Below are 21,296 nucleotides of genomic sequence, written 5' to 3'. Positions count from 1 at the left end.
CTTGTACCATGCATTTTTACTCTCAATTACAGATCTAGAGTTGTTCTTCATCGCTCTTGCCCCAAGGAAGAAACAAGTAAAAGACAGAAACAAGGAGAAGAGTTAAAACTTATTAACCACTCATAAATGTTATTAAGAGGATAACTTATTGACATTTGGCACATGTGTTTGTTCTATCTACTGAATAAAGAAGAAGAAAGTTAGATAGGATTTAGAAGTGTCTTACATGCTTCAAGAGAAGTACAACAGGTGGTAAGTAAGAGTGGTAAACCAATCCAAATCTACCAATTGGGTGCAGTTTATTGAATATTGTGTGTAGGAGTTGGTTAGCTACTTTTGGATTATATTTGTGGGAATACCAACACTAGTTCAATGCTCATGAGAAGACAGCATCACTAGCTAAAGATAGAAAAAGTGTGACAAGAAACTATCAACCAAGTCTTTCTCTTTAGGTGGTAGTGACAAGTGAACACTTGCAGAATTGAATGATGATGACCATTCTAACTTTTGTTCACTAAAGGATGATTTTGGATTTCATTTATTCTTCATAGGTGCCCACAATTTTGTTTATCTTAACGGCATCCCATCCACATGTGAAAAGCTCTAAACGACCTCTAAAACTATCAAAACTTGTCACCTATTCCGCAAAAAACTTGGATTGCTTGCTCATCCAGTCTAACTAGTCAAACCCACCTCCCTATCCAAATATTACTTTAGCCTTATAATCCCGCTAAAATAGTAAACAACTTAATTGTTGACGGACAAACACCCATCAACACTATTCTTCTCCTTGCATTTTTTTTTTCTTCTCCATTTTATGTGTTTATTTTTGTTGTCATTTATAAAGGGCAGCTCGGTGCACGAAGCTCCTGCTATGCGGGGTCCCGGGGAAGGATCTATTGTACGCAGCCTTACCTGCTTTTTACAAGAGGTTGTTTCTAGGATTCTAACCCGTGACCTTTTGGTCACAAAGCAACAACTTTACCGTTGCACCAAGGCTCCCCTTCTTTTGTTGCCATTTATATAGAAGAATATTTGTTTTTATGATAACATTATTTTTAGTTTCTCTTCCTTTGTTAATATAAAATTTGTATGAGCAATTCCACTAATATTATGCTCTCTTCCATTGTTGAAGCTATAAGTGAGATTTTCTCGATCGAATGGTGAATTTAATTAGATAGATGCAATTCATGGTCACTATTAGAGTCCACCCATGCTTTCAGAATAGACAAGTGATTCAACAATGATCATTTAGAGTTTTAGCCCAAAATTACTGAAAGTTTTTTTCACCAAAATGACAAATTTATTAGATAGATTACTCAAATGATGAATCTAATTAGATAAGTAGAGTCTAAGAGGTTGTTGGAGTCCACCTATATTTTCAAAATAGCCAAAATACTCAAAATTATCAATTATTTTAAAACTGCATTTAGTTGTTCTGAAACTGCTAGATATATCCAACAATTTCTACAAAAATCGTTACATGCGTCTCCCTTGATTTTGTCATATTATTTATCATAATATGCCATGTCGAACATTCATCTTTTAGTATATGAATTATGTATTTATTAAGCAGATGAAATAATATTCATAAACTAATCAATATCAAATTTTAATAAAATACATGTGTTATTTTTCTAAATTGAAATACATGTATTATTTTGAATTTTATAAATTTAAATCAAATAGCAGGGCAACAACTTACTTTAACTTGTTTCTATTACTCAAAGAGCCAAAATGAGACTAAAGAATGACTCCAAAGACATAAAACATAACCAATGCATTATTTAGGCTTCAAGGACATAATAGAGGGATCATTTTAAAAATCTGACAAACTTTAGTCCATTTGACAATTTTGATCAAAACTTTTAGAAGACCTATTACTCAAATAGTCAAAATGTGATAATAAAATGATTCCATACAACAGAGAGATCATTTTTTATAAATTGGCTAGTTTAGGTTCATATACTAGTTTTGATCAAAATTACAAGATGATTTTGTAGGACTAAAAAAAAAGGCAGTACAGAATGACTCTAAATGCTCAAGGGATCACAACAGATACCTCATTTTTAAAATTTAATTGACTTGGATAAACCTTGTAGGTAACATTCTAAGGCTCAAACAAGTAGCATAGAATGATTCCAAACGTTTCACTAAATTATTTTTGAAATTTGACAAGCTTAAGTCCATATAGAAGTTTTGGACTTAAACAATAAAAATGAGAGCATAAAATCACTAGAGGTTACAAGGAACCCAATAGAGGGACCATTTTTTAAAAGGAAAAAAAATCATCTCTAAATCATAAAATCTTAAAACATTTTGCAATTAATCTTTGACAAGCTATTTACGATTTCATGTTGGCTCCGTTAGAGATATGCAACTTGAACTCCTTGCAAGTCTTAGAGAATCTCATTGGAATAATGAAGTGAAGTGTAAATACTTCTTAAAAACATGCATTATTGGCAAGAACATATGTGGGTTTGAGTGGATGGAGGTTAATCTGCTTGGATAGTCAGTTTAGTTGATGAATTTGTGCACTTTGAGCAAAACAGAAGTATGAAACACTTGCTGAAAATAAATAAAATCCAGATGATCTGCCCAATTTTAGTGTTATATCACAGTTATCTGGACCACCATCTATAAGAGTAATAGAGTACTGCACACTAATCTCAAGTCAAATGACCTTAGTGATTGAAACTCGATTATCCCACAATTAATGAACAGAGATCTTATCCTCATATATATATATATATATATATATATATAGACTAGTACTGTAACATCTAGTATTTTAAAGTAAGACTTGGAGCCAGAGATTGATTACTACCATCAAATATGAAATGAACAAGATGTCAAATTTGGTAGATATTTAAGATCTAATTCAACCAAAATCTTGAACTGGCCTACCTTAGAAAACCCAAATGTACCTACGAAATGTACACAAGCAGCAGCGCTTGATCTCTTATTCCCCTAATCCATCGAACTTCGAAGCTGTTTTAAACGGCAGCGATCAAGAAGTCGACGTCCTCGATGTGGCGGCGGTGACGACGCTCGACACGGTGGAGGAAGTGCTCGGAGTTATAACCTGCTTCAGCACCACTATCGGAATCAAGCTCTTCTTCCTTTTCTCCTCCTCCTTGATCAGCTCGCCGGCGAACCGCTCCAGCTTCTCTGCGTTTGTTTGCTCCGATACCTTCTTCCCTCTGAACAACGACGATTCAACGTTCCTCTGCAGCAACGTGTCCTCCAAAGTTCGCATCAAATCTTTCGGATCGCTAGTTCTCGGAGCAGAATTACCCGATCCAAACCCGTTATCCTGACATTAGTATTAATATATTATCAAGCAAGCAAAAGAAAAATGAGAAAAACAAATATTCAACGAACAGAATTGATATTTTTATTCAGAGATAATGATTTGTCACCTGAATTCGCACGTAATTATTTATCCGATTATGTCCAAAGGCCATCGCAATTGCCTGGTCCACCTGGAACAATTTGCAGGTATTATAAAGTAAATATGTGTGTTTTTTTAAAAAAAAAATTCATATTTTAGGTGAATCGACCGTCCATATGATAATCGACGGATGGATGGACGGATTTGATCCACGTAGGAAATAGGGACAAACCGACATTATTGTCATTTTTGCAGTCGCGAAATAAAAATTAAATGTGTCGGGTTTCTTTTAAAAATGTTTAAAATGCCAGCTGGATATAGAAGAGGAGAAGGTTTAGGTTTCTGACCATGTCGGCGGTGCCGTCGACGGTGATCCTCACGAGTTCCGCAGTCGATTTCGCCGGCCGCCTCGGTGCTTTTTGAGTAGCGGAGATGTTGGTTCCTAAGGAAAGAAGCATTAGATCGTCCACCCCTACGGCGAAGGGGAACTCCGGCTTGTTGTTGAGCACGTGTGTGATGGCTGCTGCCGCAGGGTTCCCCATCGCGATGCCGCTTCCCACGGCGGCGATCCGCGTGCGACAGTCGGTGGAGCTAATCTCCACCGCGGGGAACGCAGGGTCCGCGCAGGTGGCGGCGCAGACCTCCTGGATGCGGAAGTCGTACCCGTCGGCCTCCATCGCGTCCGCCCGAGAGAAGAGGAAGGCGGCCCCGGTGGCGAGGTCGTAGCACGGGATCAGCACCGGCTTCACTGTGTCCCTCAGCGTCGCGTCGCCGAACGCTCGCCGGAGCCTCCGCCAAGGCCTCCGTCTGAGCAGTCGCTCCAGCACACTCCCCCTCTGACCGGATCGGAACGGCGACCGGCCGCTCCAGGCTGCGAGGAGCCGCTGCGCCTCGTCGGCTGAGAAGAGGGGCCGACCGTCAGCGCCTCGGGCGAAGAGCATCAATGCAAGGACGCCTCCGGCCCCCGATCCGGAGGCCACGTCGAAGAAATCAGCGACGCGAGCGGAGGGATTGCCGGAAAGCCGGGTGAGGGAGGACTCAAGGCGGGCGAGGGAGGCGGCGGCCAGGAGGGCTTCAGAAGGGTGCCCTCCACCGTCGATGGACAGAATGCGGACTCTACCGCCGGGACCAGCAGCCGTGGGTGGGGTACCGGTCGAAGCAGAGGAGAGGACCGAAGGTTGGGGGGAGTCGTCGTAGCCGAAGAGAAACTTGCTCTCGAGGATAGAGAATATCTCGTAGCTGAGCCTGTCGACATCCACGGCCATGGCAACTGCAGGCGGACGGGCGAGCGCCGACGCTAGTGGCCGAGGAAGACGGATAACGCCACCGGCTTCGAGCTCCAAATAAAGGGGCAGAGGCCGAGCTAGCGGCGTGGGGCCGGGCGGCGCAAGTTAGCACTCGCTCGTGCAGCGAGCGATCGCTGATCAGTGGGGGCTCCCGCGGCGACGAGGGCCGAAGGATGCGATCGTGATCGACGCCGCATGATCGACGGGCGGGATCGATCTTAATCAGTTGGTTGGTCGGGTCCCATCTGGGTGCGACCCAATGTGATTGGGTCGGGTCCAATCGAGCGTAATGGGGTCGGAGGCACGAGACATGCGGCTTCAGTGCACAGCTGTTGGTGGAGCAGGGAGCAGGGAGCAGGGATTGAGTCACGAGAACGGCACGCGCATCCACACCACATCTCCCGTGCCCTGCTTTATTAGGCCGCCTCTGCAACACCAGAAACACTACCCCATCAGCCTTAACCCTTGAGGGGGTCCAAGTCCAACCCTTTCTCCTCTTTGGAAGATGGTTAGTGGCTTAAAGTGCAGTTTAGTGAGATTAACTTTTTTTTTTCTAATACTTGAAAACAAATAAATGAAACAGACGCATAGTTATTACCTGTTCTTCCACTCATCTACAGTCTTTAATGCCTGTTTGTCTATTAGCGTAAGCTTTCACTCTTCTTCTTGTGCTTCCCATGTTGCTCTTTGTTTTTATTCCAGTTTAATTCCATCGATGTGTTGCAGTAACTGCACTTTTTGCCTTTAGATGTAAACAGTTTGCTATTCATTTTCATTATATTATTGCTATTATATTATATAAATTTAAATTTTCTTCACAGAATAGACTCACATTAGATCACATCAAACTTGTATTTCTCATTTTTTTTATTATAAAGAAGACCTTATGGCGTAGGCCAACACCTGTTTTAGATCTATAAATTTACAGATTTATGATGTAAGTTAGTAAATTCTGAGAAACAGTAGAACAATAATTTCTGAACTCATAAATTTCATCTTTGATTCACAGACCTTGGAAAATTGACTCTTAAAATCCAGCAATGTCTTTATACCTCGACTAGAATTTTCTGAAAGAAGTAGAGCATTTCGTGAACCAAGATAAATTTGGGAAACATTATTCAAATGAAGAAAAATTCAGATGATACTTTTCCAAATATTGGAAACGTGTTCTTTTCCAACATTGCTTGACGTCTTTTGCTACTACTACCTTAATCCTAGTAAACCTCAACATGCCATTGCTTGTTTTTCTTGAGCTGAGTGAGTTTGGCATCCCAATTCTCTCCTCTTTGCCCAGCGACTCTCTTCAGTGTATCTTGAATTCCAGGCATCATCCCTTTCAAACCGCAGAAGTAGATATGTGCGCCTCCATCCAGCAACTTGAAAATCTCATCACTGTACTCCTCGATCTTATCCTGGACATACATCTTCCCGCCGTTCTTGTTCTGCTGCTCCCTGCTAAGCGCTTTATCGTACCTACAAAGTAGTTTGGCTACACCAGTGAAACCAAGCAGAATTACTAGAGCAATTCAGATGACAATGGATAAGGAAGAGTTTTAGCACCTAAAGTTGTCAGGAAAAGTCTTGAGGTAGCTACTGAATTCGTCGTCATAGAGAAGGCTGTCGGAGTTTGCAACCCCTAAGAAGAGCCATGCAAGACCACCGAACTTGTAGGTGGGAACATCTTCCATGAATATGCGACGGAGATATCCTCGGAAAGGAGCCACTCCAGTTCCAGTTGCAATCATGATGTGAGTGGCATTTGGATCATCCTCTGGTAGCAACATAATCTTTCCTGAAGGTCCTGAAACAGCAAATAATGCTTATAGGATAAGCAAACGATGGATATGGCTGATCATAATTAAATTACTTCCTTCGATCTCTATTGAAAAAATGGAACTAAGAGACTTGTTGTATTACATATCTATTTTTGTCATGAAGCAATAAAGGAATCGAATTTGAGCAAACAAAAGGAATTAGATATACAGAATTCTATGGCATTCGGTTTATTGATGTCTATGAAACATCAATAAGGTGGTCAATTTACCATATTCATGTGAGGAATATGACATCTCAATATCAGTGGTGGCCTCAAATGATCATACCTGTAATCTGAATCTTGTCTCCTGGCTTTGAGTCGCACAGAAAATTGCTGCAGACACCATTCTTTGATGCATCCTCCTTTCCAGTCTCAGGATCATAATAAACTGCACGGCGAACGCATAAACTAGCTGTTTTGCCATCAAATGAGTCCCCATACCTAGTTGATGCAATTGAGTAGAGACGGACATTGTGGGGTAACCCAGGTTTCTTTGGGTTCTCACCCTGCAGAAATTAATTGAGAAATTTACCGTAGAACATACACAATGACTGTTTTAGTTTAATCTTATAAATAACCGACTAGAAAGCGGACAAAATGAGAAAATAAAGAATTACTCATCTGAGAACCTTATTGTTTATAGTTTACAATTGTGTGCACATGAAGCATTTCTACAATTTGCCGATACGGTATGGTAATGTATTCACTAAGATCTTAATAAAGTATCTTGGACACTAGAAAATCAAGGTGTGTCTGTCACGTCCAAAATCACAGAGTTCTCTACTAAAGCAATCTGTTACATATCTCATATGAGTTAAGTTCTGATCACCGGATGGGGGATTTTATCATTGGAGAAGAAAGCTTTCTATTTGTGCTTGAGATGGTTGTTAGGATTAACAACATTTAGAAATGCATTAATTAAATCAATGGCCGGACAAAAGACCCCAAAATTTAACAATGCATAGCAAGCAAAATATGAAAATACGTTAGAGGCCTATTGGGATACATCTAAACTTATCAGCCTTTGCATTTTTTCTTAAATAAAATTAAACATCAAAACTAGCACTTACCGGAGGAATAATACCATAACTTTGCCCTTCCCAGTAAGGTACATTGCCTTCATGATTTATAACAATGTGGCATGTCTCACCAGGAGCTTTTGGGCCAACAAGGCTCTCAACCGAGACAATCGTGGCTGTGTATGGTTCCTTGGGTTTGTAAAGATTGAGAGGAGGCTCTTTGGCATTCTCAAGTTCCAATGGTTGAACAAGAGTTTTTCGTTGTGTAGCTTGTGAGACGGACATAGATAGCACCTTTAAATGGTGCATTGCTGCAGAAGATCCGCTTTTCAAATTCGCTGAAGAAAGGGGAATCCATAACTTGTTGAAGCTAATATTTTTGTTTTCCTGAATGGAAGAATAAGTGTCATTGAGTTTGAAGAATATAATTCAAATTGCTTACAGTGATATACAGAAAACAGCTTCTAGATTATATTCTAAGGCAAATGTTATGTAAAATTGGCAGCATCAAGGGTAAAGATTAAGACTAGCAAGCATAATTAATCTTTTGAAGGCCAAAGATATCAGTGAATTTCATATGCTATTTTTTAGGGCTTAACAAATGAAGATATAGAAGCAAGTTCCTTGTTACTGCTTATAAGATAAGGCGTCAAGATACAATTGAATTTGTTAAGATCATACCGATGAGCTTAATAAGCTATTTCATTAAAAAGAGGGAGGGAGAGAACTTTATCATTATATTCATCTCCTTGAAATAAGGTAATCCATACGGGTCTAGGAAGGATCAATCATTAATATTGATAGCCTATTGAACAAAGTAATGATGTTCAAGACTGCATTGTTAGATTGAAAGCAATTAATTAAAAAACCAAAAATTTAATACCATAAATCATAAAGCAGAACACTTCCCGTTTTGATGCATGGTTTCGCAAAATCAAATGTACTTGAAGTCCTATTGTCCGACTGAAGTAGAAAAATGAAAATTTTATCAACTAGAAAACACTTTAACATGCTTTCTATAACTCGCAAGAATCCTCCCATCAATATCCATTCGGTTGCCATAAACAACTCAACTCGAATGGCTCAAATTCAATACCTACAGTGCCAATATTAGTGATCCAGATGCCACATTCAACATCTACTGTGTCATTATTGCATTCCCCAGTCACTCTATAAACCCTATTTTACCAAAACGAAACACTATAGAAGGGAATTCGAGAGAGCACCCAATCGCAATAAGCATAAAAAAAATGTCACCTTGAAACTGGCCTTCCTCAGAGAGGCATCCTTTCTGGCCAATGCAGTAACAGATGCCTGCCAAACAAATTCAAGGAGAAAGAAAAATCAATTTCACTCGAAGCCAACAATGAGGGAGAGAGACTGTGAGCGATCAAAACATCACCTGTGCTCCTAATGCGTGCACCATTGCCTCAACGAGATCTCTCTACGGTTCCTCTCCTCCTTGTCGGGTTTTGGGAAGGGAGAAACGGAGCCCTTGGCGACGAGGAAGAGGCATCCGGCAGCGAAGCCCCCATTTGTAGAGAGCTCCGAGCTGGTACATTTGCGGAAACCCCCTCGCATTGTCGCTCAATCGGCGAAGTGATTCCAGGTTCGGATATTATGTACACTATTTTACCCTCTCAGAATCAAGGCGTTTGTCTGATATTATTCGTGGATGACCGTCCGATAGAGAAACGAACGGCTAATCTTCGATCAATATTGGGGGTAAGGAGGTACAACAAAAATTAGTAGTTGCCTCCGTCTCCGTGGATGACCCTTCATCTCTGTCAAAGGACATTTGAATTGTTAATTATTTAGTTAAATTAATTAATTGAAATGTGAAAGGGTGGGTGGGAACAGCTACAAGTTTTATTTAATAAAAAAATAGATTTAAATAATTCAAGTTTTATTTAATAAAAAAATAGATTTAAATATTGTAAGTTGTAATAGTTACTGAATAGTTGTAGGAACTACTACACTGTTATAGTAGCTACTATATAATTATAAGAACTATTGTACAGTTATCATAGTCATTGTATAATTATAGTAGCTACTGCATAGTTAAAGCAACTGCTACATAATAATTGATATAAAGACGTAGCAGCTAGTATGTAGTAATTACTACAATGTTGTAGCATTAATACCATAGTGATTGTTGCAGGTAATAATAGAGAGATAAGATAGAATTTTATTTTAATTTAAGAGGAAAAAGAGAAAAATTATTACATACAGATGAGAGGGAGATTAAAAAAATTGAGTTTTGGCTCATCAGATAGCCCAAGTCGGATGTCGCTCACGGTCGCACAAGAAGTGTCGGGTATATATATACAACACTGATATCTTGCGGGACTTTGTTTCCGCGCTTGTGCACGACTGCAGAAAAGGCATAGCTGACGTGACTTATTTGCTTCTTTTACTTAGCTTTTACGTGGCTTTATTTCTTTCTTTTATTTGATTTTTATTTGGCTGTAATTGTTTCTTTTATTTGACTTTTATTTGCTTTTACTTTTTCACAGAACATCACGATGCTCTCTTCGGCAAACCAAAGGGACGAAGCTAGGGCACGCCATCCTCGCCGCGACAAGTTCTCTCGGCCGCGAAGCTTCGCGACGCTCTCTGTGTTTAGCAAATTCTCACAGCGACGATCTCTGTGCTCTGCATTCTCACCCCGACGCTCGCCGCATCCTCTCACAGCGAAGCTTTCCCTCGCTGTGCGGTGTCCTCTTCCCTCGACGGGGAAGCTTCGCAGCGAAGCTGGGTAGCGAGGCTTGGGCAGCAAAGTTTCTCCTTCATTGTTCTTCTCGCCTGTGCTCACCATCGTCTCCTCTCCAGGCATATAGGGTTTTCTACCGACTTCTAGCCCTAGTTTTGCCCCTCTATGTGAGACTCCTATACCTCATTTCTATTTGCAATTCGTTTTTCCTGACATGTATCTAAAGGATCACACTGTTTCTATTTTCATGTGACTTTAGAAGATCCATTCTTCTTACCCATTCCTAAATGAAATGATTCAAAGCTTAATATTAAAATATATGTTTAGGTTTAGCAACTTGACAGCTAATCACCATGGCAGATAATTAATAGTAAGATTCAAGATGAGTTTGGGCAATCTGGTGGTTAACAACTGATTTTGGTTAACGATTCAATTGAGATTTTTAGTAACTTATAATTGGGAAAATGTGCATTTTTATAATATTTCTTTTTCCTTAATAAGAGTTCTTATATCAATTTGTATTCGTTAAAAAAAATGCATATCTGCATGTATTTTTAGCAACTGATTGTGTTTTTTTTGGATATCTTATTGTTATCTTTGTGTTTTTGTTCGGGTTGCATGCATGAGCTTGAAGTATCACTCTTACAATGTTTTTTCTAGCTATTTGATAAGATATGCAGAATTTCATTTTATCTGCATCTGAAATTTCTTAGCAATGGGTGAAAATCATGGTGAAGATCAGCTATACATTCCTCAAGTTGCAGATGATTGAAAGCCAAAATATGGGATGAAATTCTCATCAATAGATGAGGCATTTTTATTCTATAACCAATATGCACGCGAATCCGGATTTAGTGCAAGGATAAATAGTAGCAAAAAAAATAAGATAACAAATGAGGTTGTGTGGAAAACATTTGTATGTTTTAAAGAAGGGCATACAGATGATCAACGGAATAAACAAGCAAAGGGTGATCAACGGACAAGAGAAAGAACACGTGGTGAAGTTAGAACTGGTTGTAAGTCAAAGATTTCACTTGTCAAGAAACAAACTGGACCTGCATGGGTTGTCACTAATTTCACAGAAGGTCATAATCATCCATTATCGACTCCTTCAAAGGTGCATTTGCTACGCTCACATCGTACTGTTTCAGTAGCAAAAAAGGCATTGACTCAACGGTTTTCAGAAGCCAATGTGCCAACTTGCCAACAAATGCGATTATTAAAGATAGAATATGGAGGGCCCGAGCAAGTAGGTTGTACAGAAAGAGATATTAGAAATTTTGAGAAAGAGTTAAGGGATGAACAAAAAAGGGTATCGATACTGAAACACTAATCGAGCTATTTGCATCTGAGAAAGAGAAAAATCCAGTTTTTTTCTTTAAATACCAGACTGATTCAGATAACAGATTTAGTAGATGTTTTTGGGCTGATCATGTATCAAGAATGGCATATAGTGTATTCGGTGATGTGGTTGTATTTGATACAACATATAACACCAACAAATATAGGTTGATTTTTGCACCATTTGTAGGAGTGAATCATCATCACCAGACAATTATTTTTGGTTGTGGCTTTATAAGTGATGAGAAGACTGAATCTTTTGTGTGGCTGCTTAACAAGTTCATAGAAGCCATGTCTAAAGGTGCACCAAATGTGATTATCACTGATCAGGATCATGCTATGATAAAAGTCATTGCCCAAGTTTTCCCTCAAACAGTGCATCAATATTGTTTGTGACACATACTGAACAAATTTCTAGAAAAATTGCATCCTTTGACTTTTCGTGACTACTATCAAAGTATAAATAATGTTATTAGAAATTCTACAACACCTGATGAATTTGAGAATTCATGGGAAGAGGTTATCAAATGTGCTAACTTAGAGAAAAATGATTGGTTATCTTTGATGTATCAATTGCGACATAAGTGGGTGCCAGCTTATTTTATCCATATATTTTGTGTTGGAATGTCAAGTAGTCAGAGATCTGAAGGCTCCCATGCATTTTTCAAGAGATATGTCTCAAATAAAAACTCATTGATGGACTTTATCGCCCGTTTCAATAGGGCACTGAGACACCAAAGACACAATGAGTTAGTTGCAGATCATATTGATATGAATGAACATCCTAGGATTAAGACAAACTGGCCAATGGAATCTCAAATGGTTAAGTTGTATACGAAAAAAAAATGGGTGGAGTTTCAAAGTGAAATGAGTGAGAGTCATGATTATTATGTGCAACAAGTATCTATGAAAGTTTACTCAGTGGTTTATCATGTGATGAATTTTCAAAGTTGTTCTTCCTCCAAACCAAGGGTTCTCACGCATGACAAACAGAGGGATAACATATCCTGTAGCTGTAGGAAATTTGAGTTTGATGGCATTCCATGCAAGCATATGTTAGCTTTTTTTCGTATCAACCAGGTGTTTCATTTGCCTGATAAGTATATACTCAAACGATGGACATGAGATGCAAAGGTTAGAGCAATATATGCTTTGGGGGTGTAAAATTTTATTGATGATCCAGATAGAGTTTTGATGTCAAGGCACTCAAGGTTATCGTATAAAGCTTCAGTATTAATTGATGATGCATCTTTGACAGATGAGGGGACAAACTTCTTGGATGAGCAATTGGATTGTATTTACAATAAAATTCAATAGATGAATATTAGTAAAACATGTGACAATAGAGGTTAAAGGAAGAAATCTATGGATGAGTCCCCTAATATTAATGATCCTTCTTTAGTAAGAACAAAGAGATGTGGGAAGAGATTGAAATCATCAAAGGAGAAGTCAACCTCAAAGTCCTGGTTATGTCGTGGATGTGGGCATCGAGGTGTATCACATGACAAGCGCAATTGTCCCATTTTACAGCAAGGGTATGTGTCGATTAATTCTCCATTTGTATGATAATTTTATTTGCAAATCATCTTTTATTAAATGTGTATATTTGACATGGTGTTGATTGTCAGATCAACTTTGGATAATCATCATAACAGCGATGATGACACATATGAAGAAGAATTGACATCTATAGCAGGCAAGTACTATCAAAGTTTAATTTAAAGTTAGTGGTTGATTGATTGAGATATTAAAATTAATAATTGTCTTTATTATTGTAGGTTCTAACAATATTCGTTAGCAAATAAGAAATGGGGTAATATTATGTTTATTCAGTATCATTTTTCTATGGTAGAGATAAATTTGTTAAAGTTGTCCATGAAAATATTGTTAAGGTCTTCCTTGGGGTTCTCTCTTGCAAGCAGGTGGGTCCTCTAAATCTCAATGCATTTGATCTAGCAGCATTATTTGACCGAAGGCAGGTAGGCATTATTCTACAATTGGTACAATTGGTTTGTCCATTTACACGGATTAAATATTTGGCATTATTTAGATTTAGCATAATTAATGGTTGATTGATTGATGCAGAAACAGAAACAAACTTGAGTTGGTGATGCAGAAATAGAAACATTTGAGCAGGCTATTTTGAACTTTTTACTTATTTCTGTATCTATTTAAACAAGCGTCATACTTTTCACCTTTGAGTAGACTATTGTGAACTCTTTAAGCATTTCTGTATGGAAATTGGGTGTTGCTATTTAAATTTGTCAATGTAAATTTCATCAAAAATTGCTCCATCTGTTGTTAGTCTTTGCAAATTTATTTTGAGACTAGTAGATTAACAGCAAAAGGTAACTCTATCTGTACCTTGCGGGACTTAGAAAATGCGCTGTGCAGACTGCTGTGCTGGCAAGTATGATTTACATTGATTAAAAGTTTTTGAGATCTATAGCAGCTGAATTTGTCACTGATTAACAATGACAATGCTGTGCTGGCAGGTATTATTCATTTTCTCTTCCAAACGCATACTTTTGTTGGTCTCTGCTTTGTCCATGTCTCGAAGCATATCTGTTGCTTTGTTATGCTTCTTCACTTTCTTATATCTTATTTTCATGTTATAGTTCAACATCTAAAGGCTATCATTCGAGGTGATCCAAAGGCTGTCACTAGAGGATAGAATGTGACATACGTGATGATTCATGGTCTATATTGCTCACCGACTGACATTACTTACATTGATAGTGATTCCCTTGCTAGAATTGTAGTGCACCATACCCAATGCCATATAATTTTTTATATCCACAGGTACCAGAAAAGTCTGCACAAGATTGCTTTGACAGAATCCATGCCAATTTTTCCCTCGCCTCACTGCCATCCAAGTCAATTGAAGATGTTGGTAAATTCATTTTTCTCTCCTTCTATTATTTCCATCCAAGTGGACACGGCTTGCCAAAAACATGTTCTTGATCGTCTGATTATTTTTTCAGTTTTTTATTTGGTGCAGCACCGCCCGTCGAGGCACTACAACTCCCCCTTCTGGACAACCAACGCTGGGGCTCCTGTTTGGAACAATAACTCTTCACTCACTGTCGGAATCCACGGTAATGGAAGATCTGCTAATATAGCTTCTGTCGAGTGTTTTATCACCTTGGTCGATCTTTTGTTGTTGTCTGTGTTTCTATTATACAAGCTAGTTATTTAAGTAATCTACCAAATATGTTCGTTCTGATATTAGATTTGATCATTTGGGTTTTTTGTAGGAATTTTTTTTTAATGTTTCTTTGTATTGATTGGAATGGAAGTGAAGCAGCGCATTTGTCCGCTTCCCTATTTCTGGCGTGTCCACTTGGATGGAAATAATAGAAGGAGAGAAAAATGAATATACCAACATCTTCAATTGACTTGGATTGCAGTGAGGTGAGGGAACAATTTAATTATATCAAATTTTTTGTATCCATAGGTACCAACATCTTCAATTGACTTGCTTTGAAAATCAGAAAAGCAAGGGGAACTCCAGATTCTTTGTTTACTACAAGTTTTCTGATGAAGTGTAGTGAGAGGTCTGTTGGTTGCTACTCGGAAAACCTATAGGTTCCACTGTACAAAAATTTTGTACAAAGATCTGAACCTTTTCCTAGCTACCATGTGTTCTTTTAAATTAAACTTTGGATCGCCTGCAGAACTTAACACGTTTGATCCAAAACTTAATCTATTTGTTCTTTTAGGTTTTGACTTGGATCTCCTGCGAAACTTAACACGTTCGACCCAAGTCTCCTTAAGTTATTAATTCCATTAAATATTAATTTCCATAAAAGGTTCCCAGTACTGACGTGGCGAGGCACATGGCCTTCTTGGATATGGGAGCAACCACCACCGACTAGACAAAACCTTTAATAGAAAGCTAATATTTAATTTCCTAAAATAACTTTAGGTTAACCAAAGAGAACAATCAAATCACAAGGAAAAGAAAGAAACAAAAGAACACAACATCGAAAAACATATTCGAAATACTAGAACGTAAGCCTCTTGTATTTGGTATTATTTCCATAAATAACTAGTATGATGCGGAAAGAAAAATTACTAGTTATACCTTGTAGAAAAACCTCTTGATCTTCTACCGTATTCCTCTTCTAACCTCGGACGTTGTGTGGGCAACGATCTTCCGAGATGAGAAACCACCAAGCACCTTCTTCTTCTCCTAGCTAGGTTCGGCCAATCACAAAGAAGCTTCACCAAGGACGAAGAACAAAACACCAACCAAACTCCAAGGGATACAAGCTTTCTCTCTTTCTTCTTCTTCTTCTCCAAGTAGTATCCGGCCACCACAAGAACTCCAAACAAGAGATAAGTTTCGGCCACCACAAAAGAGGAAGAAAGGAAGAGGATGGCCGGCCACAATAATTTTCTTCAAGGATGAAGAATTTCGGCCACCACCAATGCTCCAAGGGATGCTTGAGACGAGACTTGCTTTCTCTCCTTCTTCTCCTTCCTTGATCCGGCACAAACAAAAGCTCCACCAAGAAGATAGGTTTCGGCCAACAAGAGGAGATGAGAGAAAGGGAAGGGCCGGCCACCACACCAAGGAAGAGAGGGAGGAAAAATAATAGAGGTTGTCACCAAGAAGGCACCCTCACCTCTTCTTTTATATTCCTTGGCCTAGGCAAATTAGGAAATTTAATTACAAAATTTCCTTAATTCTTTTGCCATGTAAAGAAAAATTATTTTAACTAAAACAATTTTCTTCTTTTAAAAACAATGGCCGACCACTTTAAAAAAACAAAACAAGGAGAGTTTTAATTAATTAAAACTTCCTAATTTGTCTCCAGAAATTTTATAAAAAATTTCTCCAATAATTTTTATCCCTTTTATGATTGGTTTATAAAAAGAAATTTCTATAATTTTAATTTTTCAACATGTGAATAATTTATAAAGAAGAGAAATAAAATATCCTTTCTAATCTACAAATAAGGAAAGAGATTTAATCTCTTTCTTTAATCTTTGTAGAGACTTATAAAAGAGATATTTTAATTTTAATCTCTTCAATAAATTATATCTTTCACATAAGAAAATTTTAAAATTAAAATTCTTTAAATTAAATAGGGCGCCACCTAAGCTTGGGTTCAAGCTAGGGCCGACCACCCATGAACCAATGGTTTGGCCGGCCCTAGCTTGATCCTCAAGCTAGCTTGGCCGGCCCCTATAATATGGGTATGAAGGTGGGTATAGGTGGGTATAGTATTCTATAAATAAGAGGCTACGATAGGGACCGAGAGGAGGAATTGGTTTTGGTCTCCCGATAAAATTAAGCATCCCGTGTTCGCCCCGAACACACAACTTAATTTTATCAATAATAATTCATTCCACTAGAGAACTATTATTGAACTACCGCACCAATCCCAAATTACATTTTGGGCTCCTTCTTATTATGAGTGTGTTAGTCTCCCTGTGTTTAAGATATCGAATGTCCACTAATTAAGTGAGTTACTGACAACTCATTTAATTAATATCTAAGTCCAAGAGTAGTACCACTCAACCTTATTATCATGTCGGACTAAGTCCACCTGCAGGGTTTAACATGACAATCCTTATGAGCTCCTCTTGAGGACATTATCAACCTAGTATCTCTAGGACACAGTTTCCTTCTATAATCAACAACACACACTATAAGTGATATCATTTCCCAACTTATCGGGCTTATTGATTTATCGAACTAAATCTCACCCATTGATAAATTAAAGAAATAAATATCAAATATATGTGCTTGTTATTATATTAGGATTAAGAGCACACACTTCCATAATAACCGAGGTCTTTGTTTCTTTATAAAGTCAGTATAAAAGAAACGACCTCAAATGGTCCTACTCAATACACTCTAAGTGTACTAGTGTAATTATATAGTTAAGATAAACTAATACCTAATTACACTACGACCTTCCAATGGTTTGTTCCTTTCCATTATGGTCGTGAGTTACTGTTTATAATTTATAAGGTACTGATAACATGATCCTCTGTGTGTGACACCACACACCATGTTATCTACAATATAAATTAATTGAACAACTACATTTATCATAAATGTAGACATTTGACCAATGTGATTCTTATTTCTAGATAAATGTTTATACCAAAAGCTAGGCTTTTAGTATACACTCTAACAATCTCTCACTTATACTAAAAGACTAAGCTGCTATATCTGCTACCATACATCTGATTCCTAATCCTTCAATATGCCCATCAAAAGCTCTTGCCTTAAGGACCTCAGTGGAAGGATCAATAGGTCATCACCTGATGCAATCTAGGCAGCAACAACTTCTCCTCGTTTATACGATTTCTCGTATTGGGTGGTACTTGCGCTCTATTGTGTTTACTTGCCTTATAGACTTATGGTTTCTTCGAGTTTGCTACTGCACCAACATTATTACAATAAATTGTAATAATCTTTGGACAAACCAGAAATCATATCTAAGTCTATCTTGAGGTTATTGAGTCATACAACTTTTAATGGCTACCTCAGAGGCTTGCCATATACTAAGCTTCTATGGTGGAGTCCAGAAAAACACCTATGCTTATCACTCTTTCATAGTTATGACTTTACCTCCTAAAGTAAACACAAAACCCCGAGGTTGACTTATTATTGTCCCTATCCGATTGGAAGTCAAAATCCATGCAACCCACAGGGACCAAATTAACTGCCTTGTAAGCTAGCATATAATCTCTAGTTCCTCTAAGGTACTTTAATATATGCTTTACTGCAGTCCAATGTCCTTGTCTAGGGTTACTTTGATATCTGCTAACTATGCCCTTGGCAAAACAGATTTCTGATCTCGTGCATAGCATACATTAGGTTGTCTAACTGCCGAAGCATAAAGAACTGCCTACATGTCCTCAATCTCCTTTGATGTCATCGGAGACATCTCTTTAGATAAAGACACTCCATGCTTAAAAGGTAAGAAACCTTTCTAGGAGTTTTGCATGCTTAAAATGAGCAAGGATTTTTTCGATGTATCAAGCTTGAGATAAGTAAAATATATTTTTTATTGCGATCCCTTATTACTTTGATCTCAAGAATATATACATTCTCCCAAGTCCTTTATATCGAATTGTTTGGACAACCATACCCTTACTTTTGACAACATTTTGATATTGTTTCCAACTACCAAAAATGTTATCTACGTATAGTACAAGAAATACCACCACGCTTCCATCACACCTTTTGTATACACAAGACTTATCCGGTTACTAAATCCATAGATCTGGATTACTTTGATAAACCGGATGTTCCAAGACCTTGAAGCTTTGCCTCAGTCCATAGACTGATTGAGCTTGCACACAAGATGCTTTTAGCCCTTTGCAATGAACTCTTCTGGCTGCTTTATATGGATGCTTTCTTCAAGACTTCCATTAAGGAATGCTGTCTTGACATCCTCTTGCCAAATAGATAAAAGAATCCGGATAAACTTAAGCATGATTACCAGTGAAAAAGTTTCCTTTTCATCAAGCCTTGCTTTGAAAGTTACTACCTTCCTGTCTATCCCTCTTTTTCTATTATAGACCTTTTACACCCAAAGGCTTTTACACCACTTGGTGGTTCTACAAGCTTCCAGATTTAATTAGAATACATATATTCTAATTCTATTATTCATTACTCTTTGCCAAGATGCTTCATATTTATCTTGGAGTGCTTCGTCATATGTCCGGAGATCAGGTTCATGTCCTTCAAGGATCGAGTTCAAAAACTCTCCCAAAACATGAATCTTTTAAGGTTGCTTAACAACCCTCCCACTATGACAAGGCATTTTCTGTAATTGTGTATCATTTGTGATACATGTTGCAGTTTTCTTATGGTATCTCATCTTGTACAGTTGGTACTAGATTAGACATGTCTTTTATTATTTCCTTAAGAACAAATTTAGTTATGAGCATGTTGTTCATTATATAGTCCTTTTCTAAAAATCAGTCATTGATGCTATCAATGACCTTCTGATTTTTAAGACTATAAACCTACTTTTGTTTATCTAGGATAACTTACAAACAAGTGAACTCCTATCCAACTTATCATTATCTCTCTTTAACATATGTGCTAGATTACCCAAATCCGAATATGCTTCAAAATAGGCTTACGCCTATTCAGCAATTCTATATGAGTAGAGAGTTATGACTTGGAAGGAACTATGTTCACTTTCATTTTCAGAGTTTATCCTTAAAACAAATTTGGTAATTTTCTGAATAACTCATCATCTATCTAATTATTCCATAAGAGTTCTTTACCTTCTTTCTACTACACCATTCTGTTGGGGTGTACCAGATGCAGTTAGTTAGGATTGAAATCCAACTTCTGATAAGTGACTCCTAAAATCTCTCAAGAGGTACTTGCCACTACAATCTTCCATAGTGACTTTTTACTTTATTCCTCCGCATCAACCTTGTACTCTTTGAACTAATCAAAGTACTTAGTCTTGCGGTACATTAAGTAAATTTATTTGTATCTTGAATAGTTGTCTATAAATTAGACAAAATATTCAATACTACCTCTTGTCTGGATAGTCATAGGATCACACAAATCAGAATGAACCAATTTCAATATATCTTTGACTCCATACCCCTTGGACTTAAAAACTTCTTGGTTATTTTTCTTCCAAGTAAGACTCGCAGGTTGGAAAGATTTCCACTACCAATGAACCCAAACGTTCATCAGCTACCAATGAATCCTACTCAAGTATAACCTAGCTTTAGATGCCAAAGATATAATTGGTTCATTTCCGAAGGTTGCTTTCTCTTAAAATTAGAAGATGTGTTACTAATTTCCATTTGTTGCATCGTGGGAGTTATTGGATTATAAATTGTCAACCATCATACCAGAATAGATAACTTTCCTATTTTTCTTGATAACAACTTTGTTATCAAAATAGACATAATATCTATAATAGTCTAGAAACTGAAATCAGGTTCTTTCTAAACTTGGTACGTAAAGACAATTACTTAAAATCCATATTTTATTCTTATCAAAGGATAAACATCTCCCACTGCAACAGTTACCACTTTTACAGTAGTGCCCATGTGGACGGTGATTTACCTTTCATTTAGTTGTGGGGTTTTTCCTGGAACCCTGCAATGAATTGCAGACATGATTAATGGCATCTTGTATCTACACTCCAGGTTCTGGTAGATAACACCACTATACATGTTTTAACTAATGAATTAAATACACCTAAATTGTTCTTAGTTCTAAGAAGACAGTCTACCTTAATGTCCAAGTCCTATTTCCAATCATTACAATTTGGACTACTAAGTCTTTTTCTATAGTATGACTACTAGGGATTGACAAACATCCTAAGAATCACAAAAACATTTGGTCAAGATCAACTCCTTAAAATCTCCATGAATTTTGTGTATACAAAATCGAAGAGGAGATTTTATTCATTAATTTTATTATCTCGTCAACTTTACTTTATGACAAATAAAATTAATAGTTGATCTATCTTTGATCAAATATTTGGTCAAAACTCTTTGAATTTAAAATAACATTGATTCCTCAAACAATATTATTTAAATTTACCAACACCTCAAACACCGTGAATTTTGCATGCCACGTTAGTGTGGACGTATACAAATTCAACATTTGTAAAAGGAGGGTTTTACCCATTAACTATCTTGTCAATCGTATCTTTATGACAAATAAAATTATCTCAAACACCGTTAATTTTGTATGCAACGTTAGTGTGGACGTATA

The 21,296-nt window shown here is 37.6% G+C and overlaps 2 protein-coding genes across 2 annotated transcripts; both read right to left on the bottom strand.

Annotated features, from left to right (window-relative positions):
• Nucleotides 1–2,789: 2,789 nt before the first annotated feature.
• LOC122055825 (patatin-like protein 3) lies at nt 2,790–4,849 on the bottom strand. The gene is made up of 3 exons (XM_042617466.1): nt 3,742–4,849; nt 3,423–3,485; nt 2,790–3,316 (listed from the first exon to the last, which is right to left on the bottom strand). Exons 1-3 carry the CDS (start codon nt 4,657–4,659, stop codon nt 3,011–3,013), a joined length of 1,287 nt encoding a protein of 428 aa, XP_042473400.1. The 5' UTR covers nt 4,660–4,849; the 3' UTR covers nt 2,790–3,010.
• A 930-nt stretch (nt 4,850–5,779) lies between these two features.
• On the bottom strand, nt 5,780–9,077 carry LOC122055835 (ferredoxin--NADP reductase, embryo isozyme, chloroplastic-like). Its single transcript, XM_042617477.1, has 6 exons — nt 8,918–9,077; nt 8,773–8,829; nt 7,567–7,902; nt 6,783–7,002; nt 6,241–6,481; nt 5,780–6,153 (listed from the first exon to the last, which is right to left on the bottom strand). Exons 1-6 carry the CDS (start codon nt 8,939–8,941, stop codon nt 5,895–5,897), a joined length of 1,137 nt encoding a protein of 378 aa, XP_042473411.1. The 5' UTR covers nt 8,942–9,077; the 3' UTR covers nt 5,780–5,894.
• Between the last annotated feature and the right edge of the window lie 12,219 nt (nt 9,078–21,296).

This window comes from Zingiber officinale, chromosome 1B (assembly GCF_018446385.1).
Source record: "Zingiber officinale cultivar Zhangliang chromosome 1B, Zo_v1.1, whole genome shotgun sequence".
Lineage (NCBI taxonomy): Eukaryota > Viridiplantae > Streptophyta > Magnoliopsida > Zingiberales > Zingiberaceae > Zingiber > Zingiber officinale.
The sequence above is the reverse complement of the archived record's forward strand: the minus strand, read 5'-3'. Positions and strand labels throughout refer to the sequence as shown.

Bases quoted from the DNA above. Each gene is read 5' to 3' on its own strand.
- LOC122055825 (XM_042617466.1), bottom strand. From the start codon at position 4,659: ATGGCCGTGGATGTCGACAGGCTCAGCTACGAGATATTCTCTATCCTC. The intron at 3,486-3,741 runs GTCAGAAACCTA...AAATTGTTCCAG, and splicing joins TCGACGGCACCGCCGACATG to GTGGACCAGGCAATTGCGAT. The intron at 3,317-3,422 runs GTGACAAATCAT...TACTAATGTCAG, and splicing joins ATAATTACGTGCGAATTCAG to GATAACGGGTTTGGATCGGG.
- LOC122055835 (XM_042617477.1), bottom strand. From the start codon at position 8,941: ATGGTGCACGCATTAGGAGCACAG. The intron at 8,830-8,917 runs GTGATGTTTTGA...TTTGTTTGGCAG, and splicing joins TGCACGCATTAGGAGCACAG to GCATCTGTTACTGCATTGGC. The intron at 7,903-8,772 runs GTGACATTTTTT...TCTTCCATTCAG, and splicing joins TGAGGAAGGCCAGTTTCAAG to GAAAACAAAAATATTAGCTT.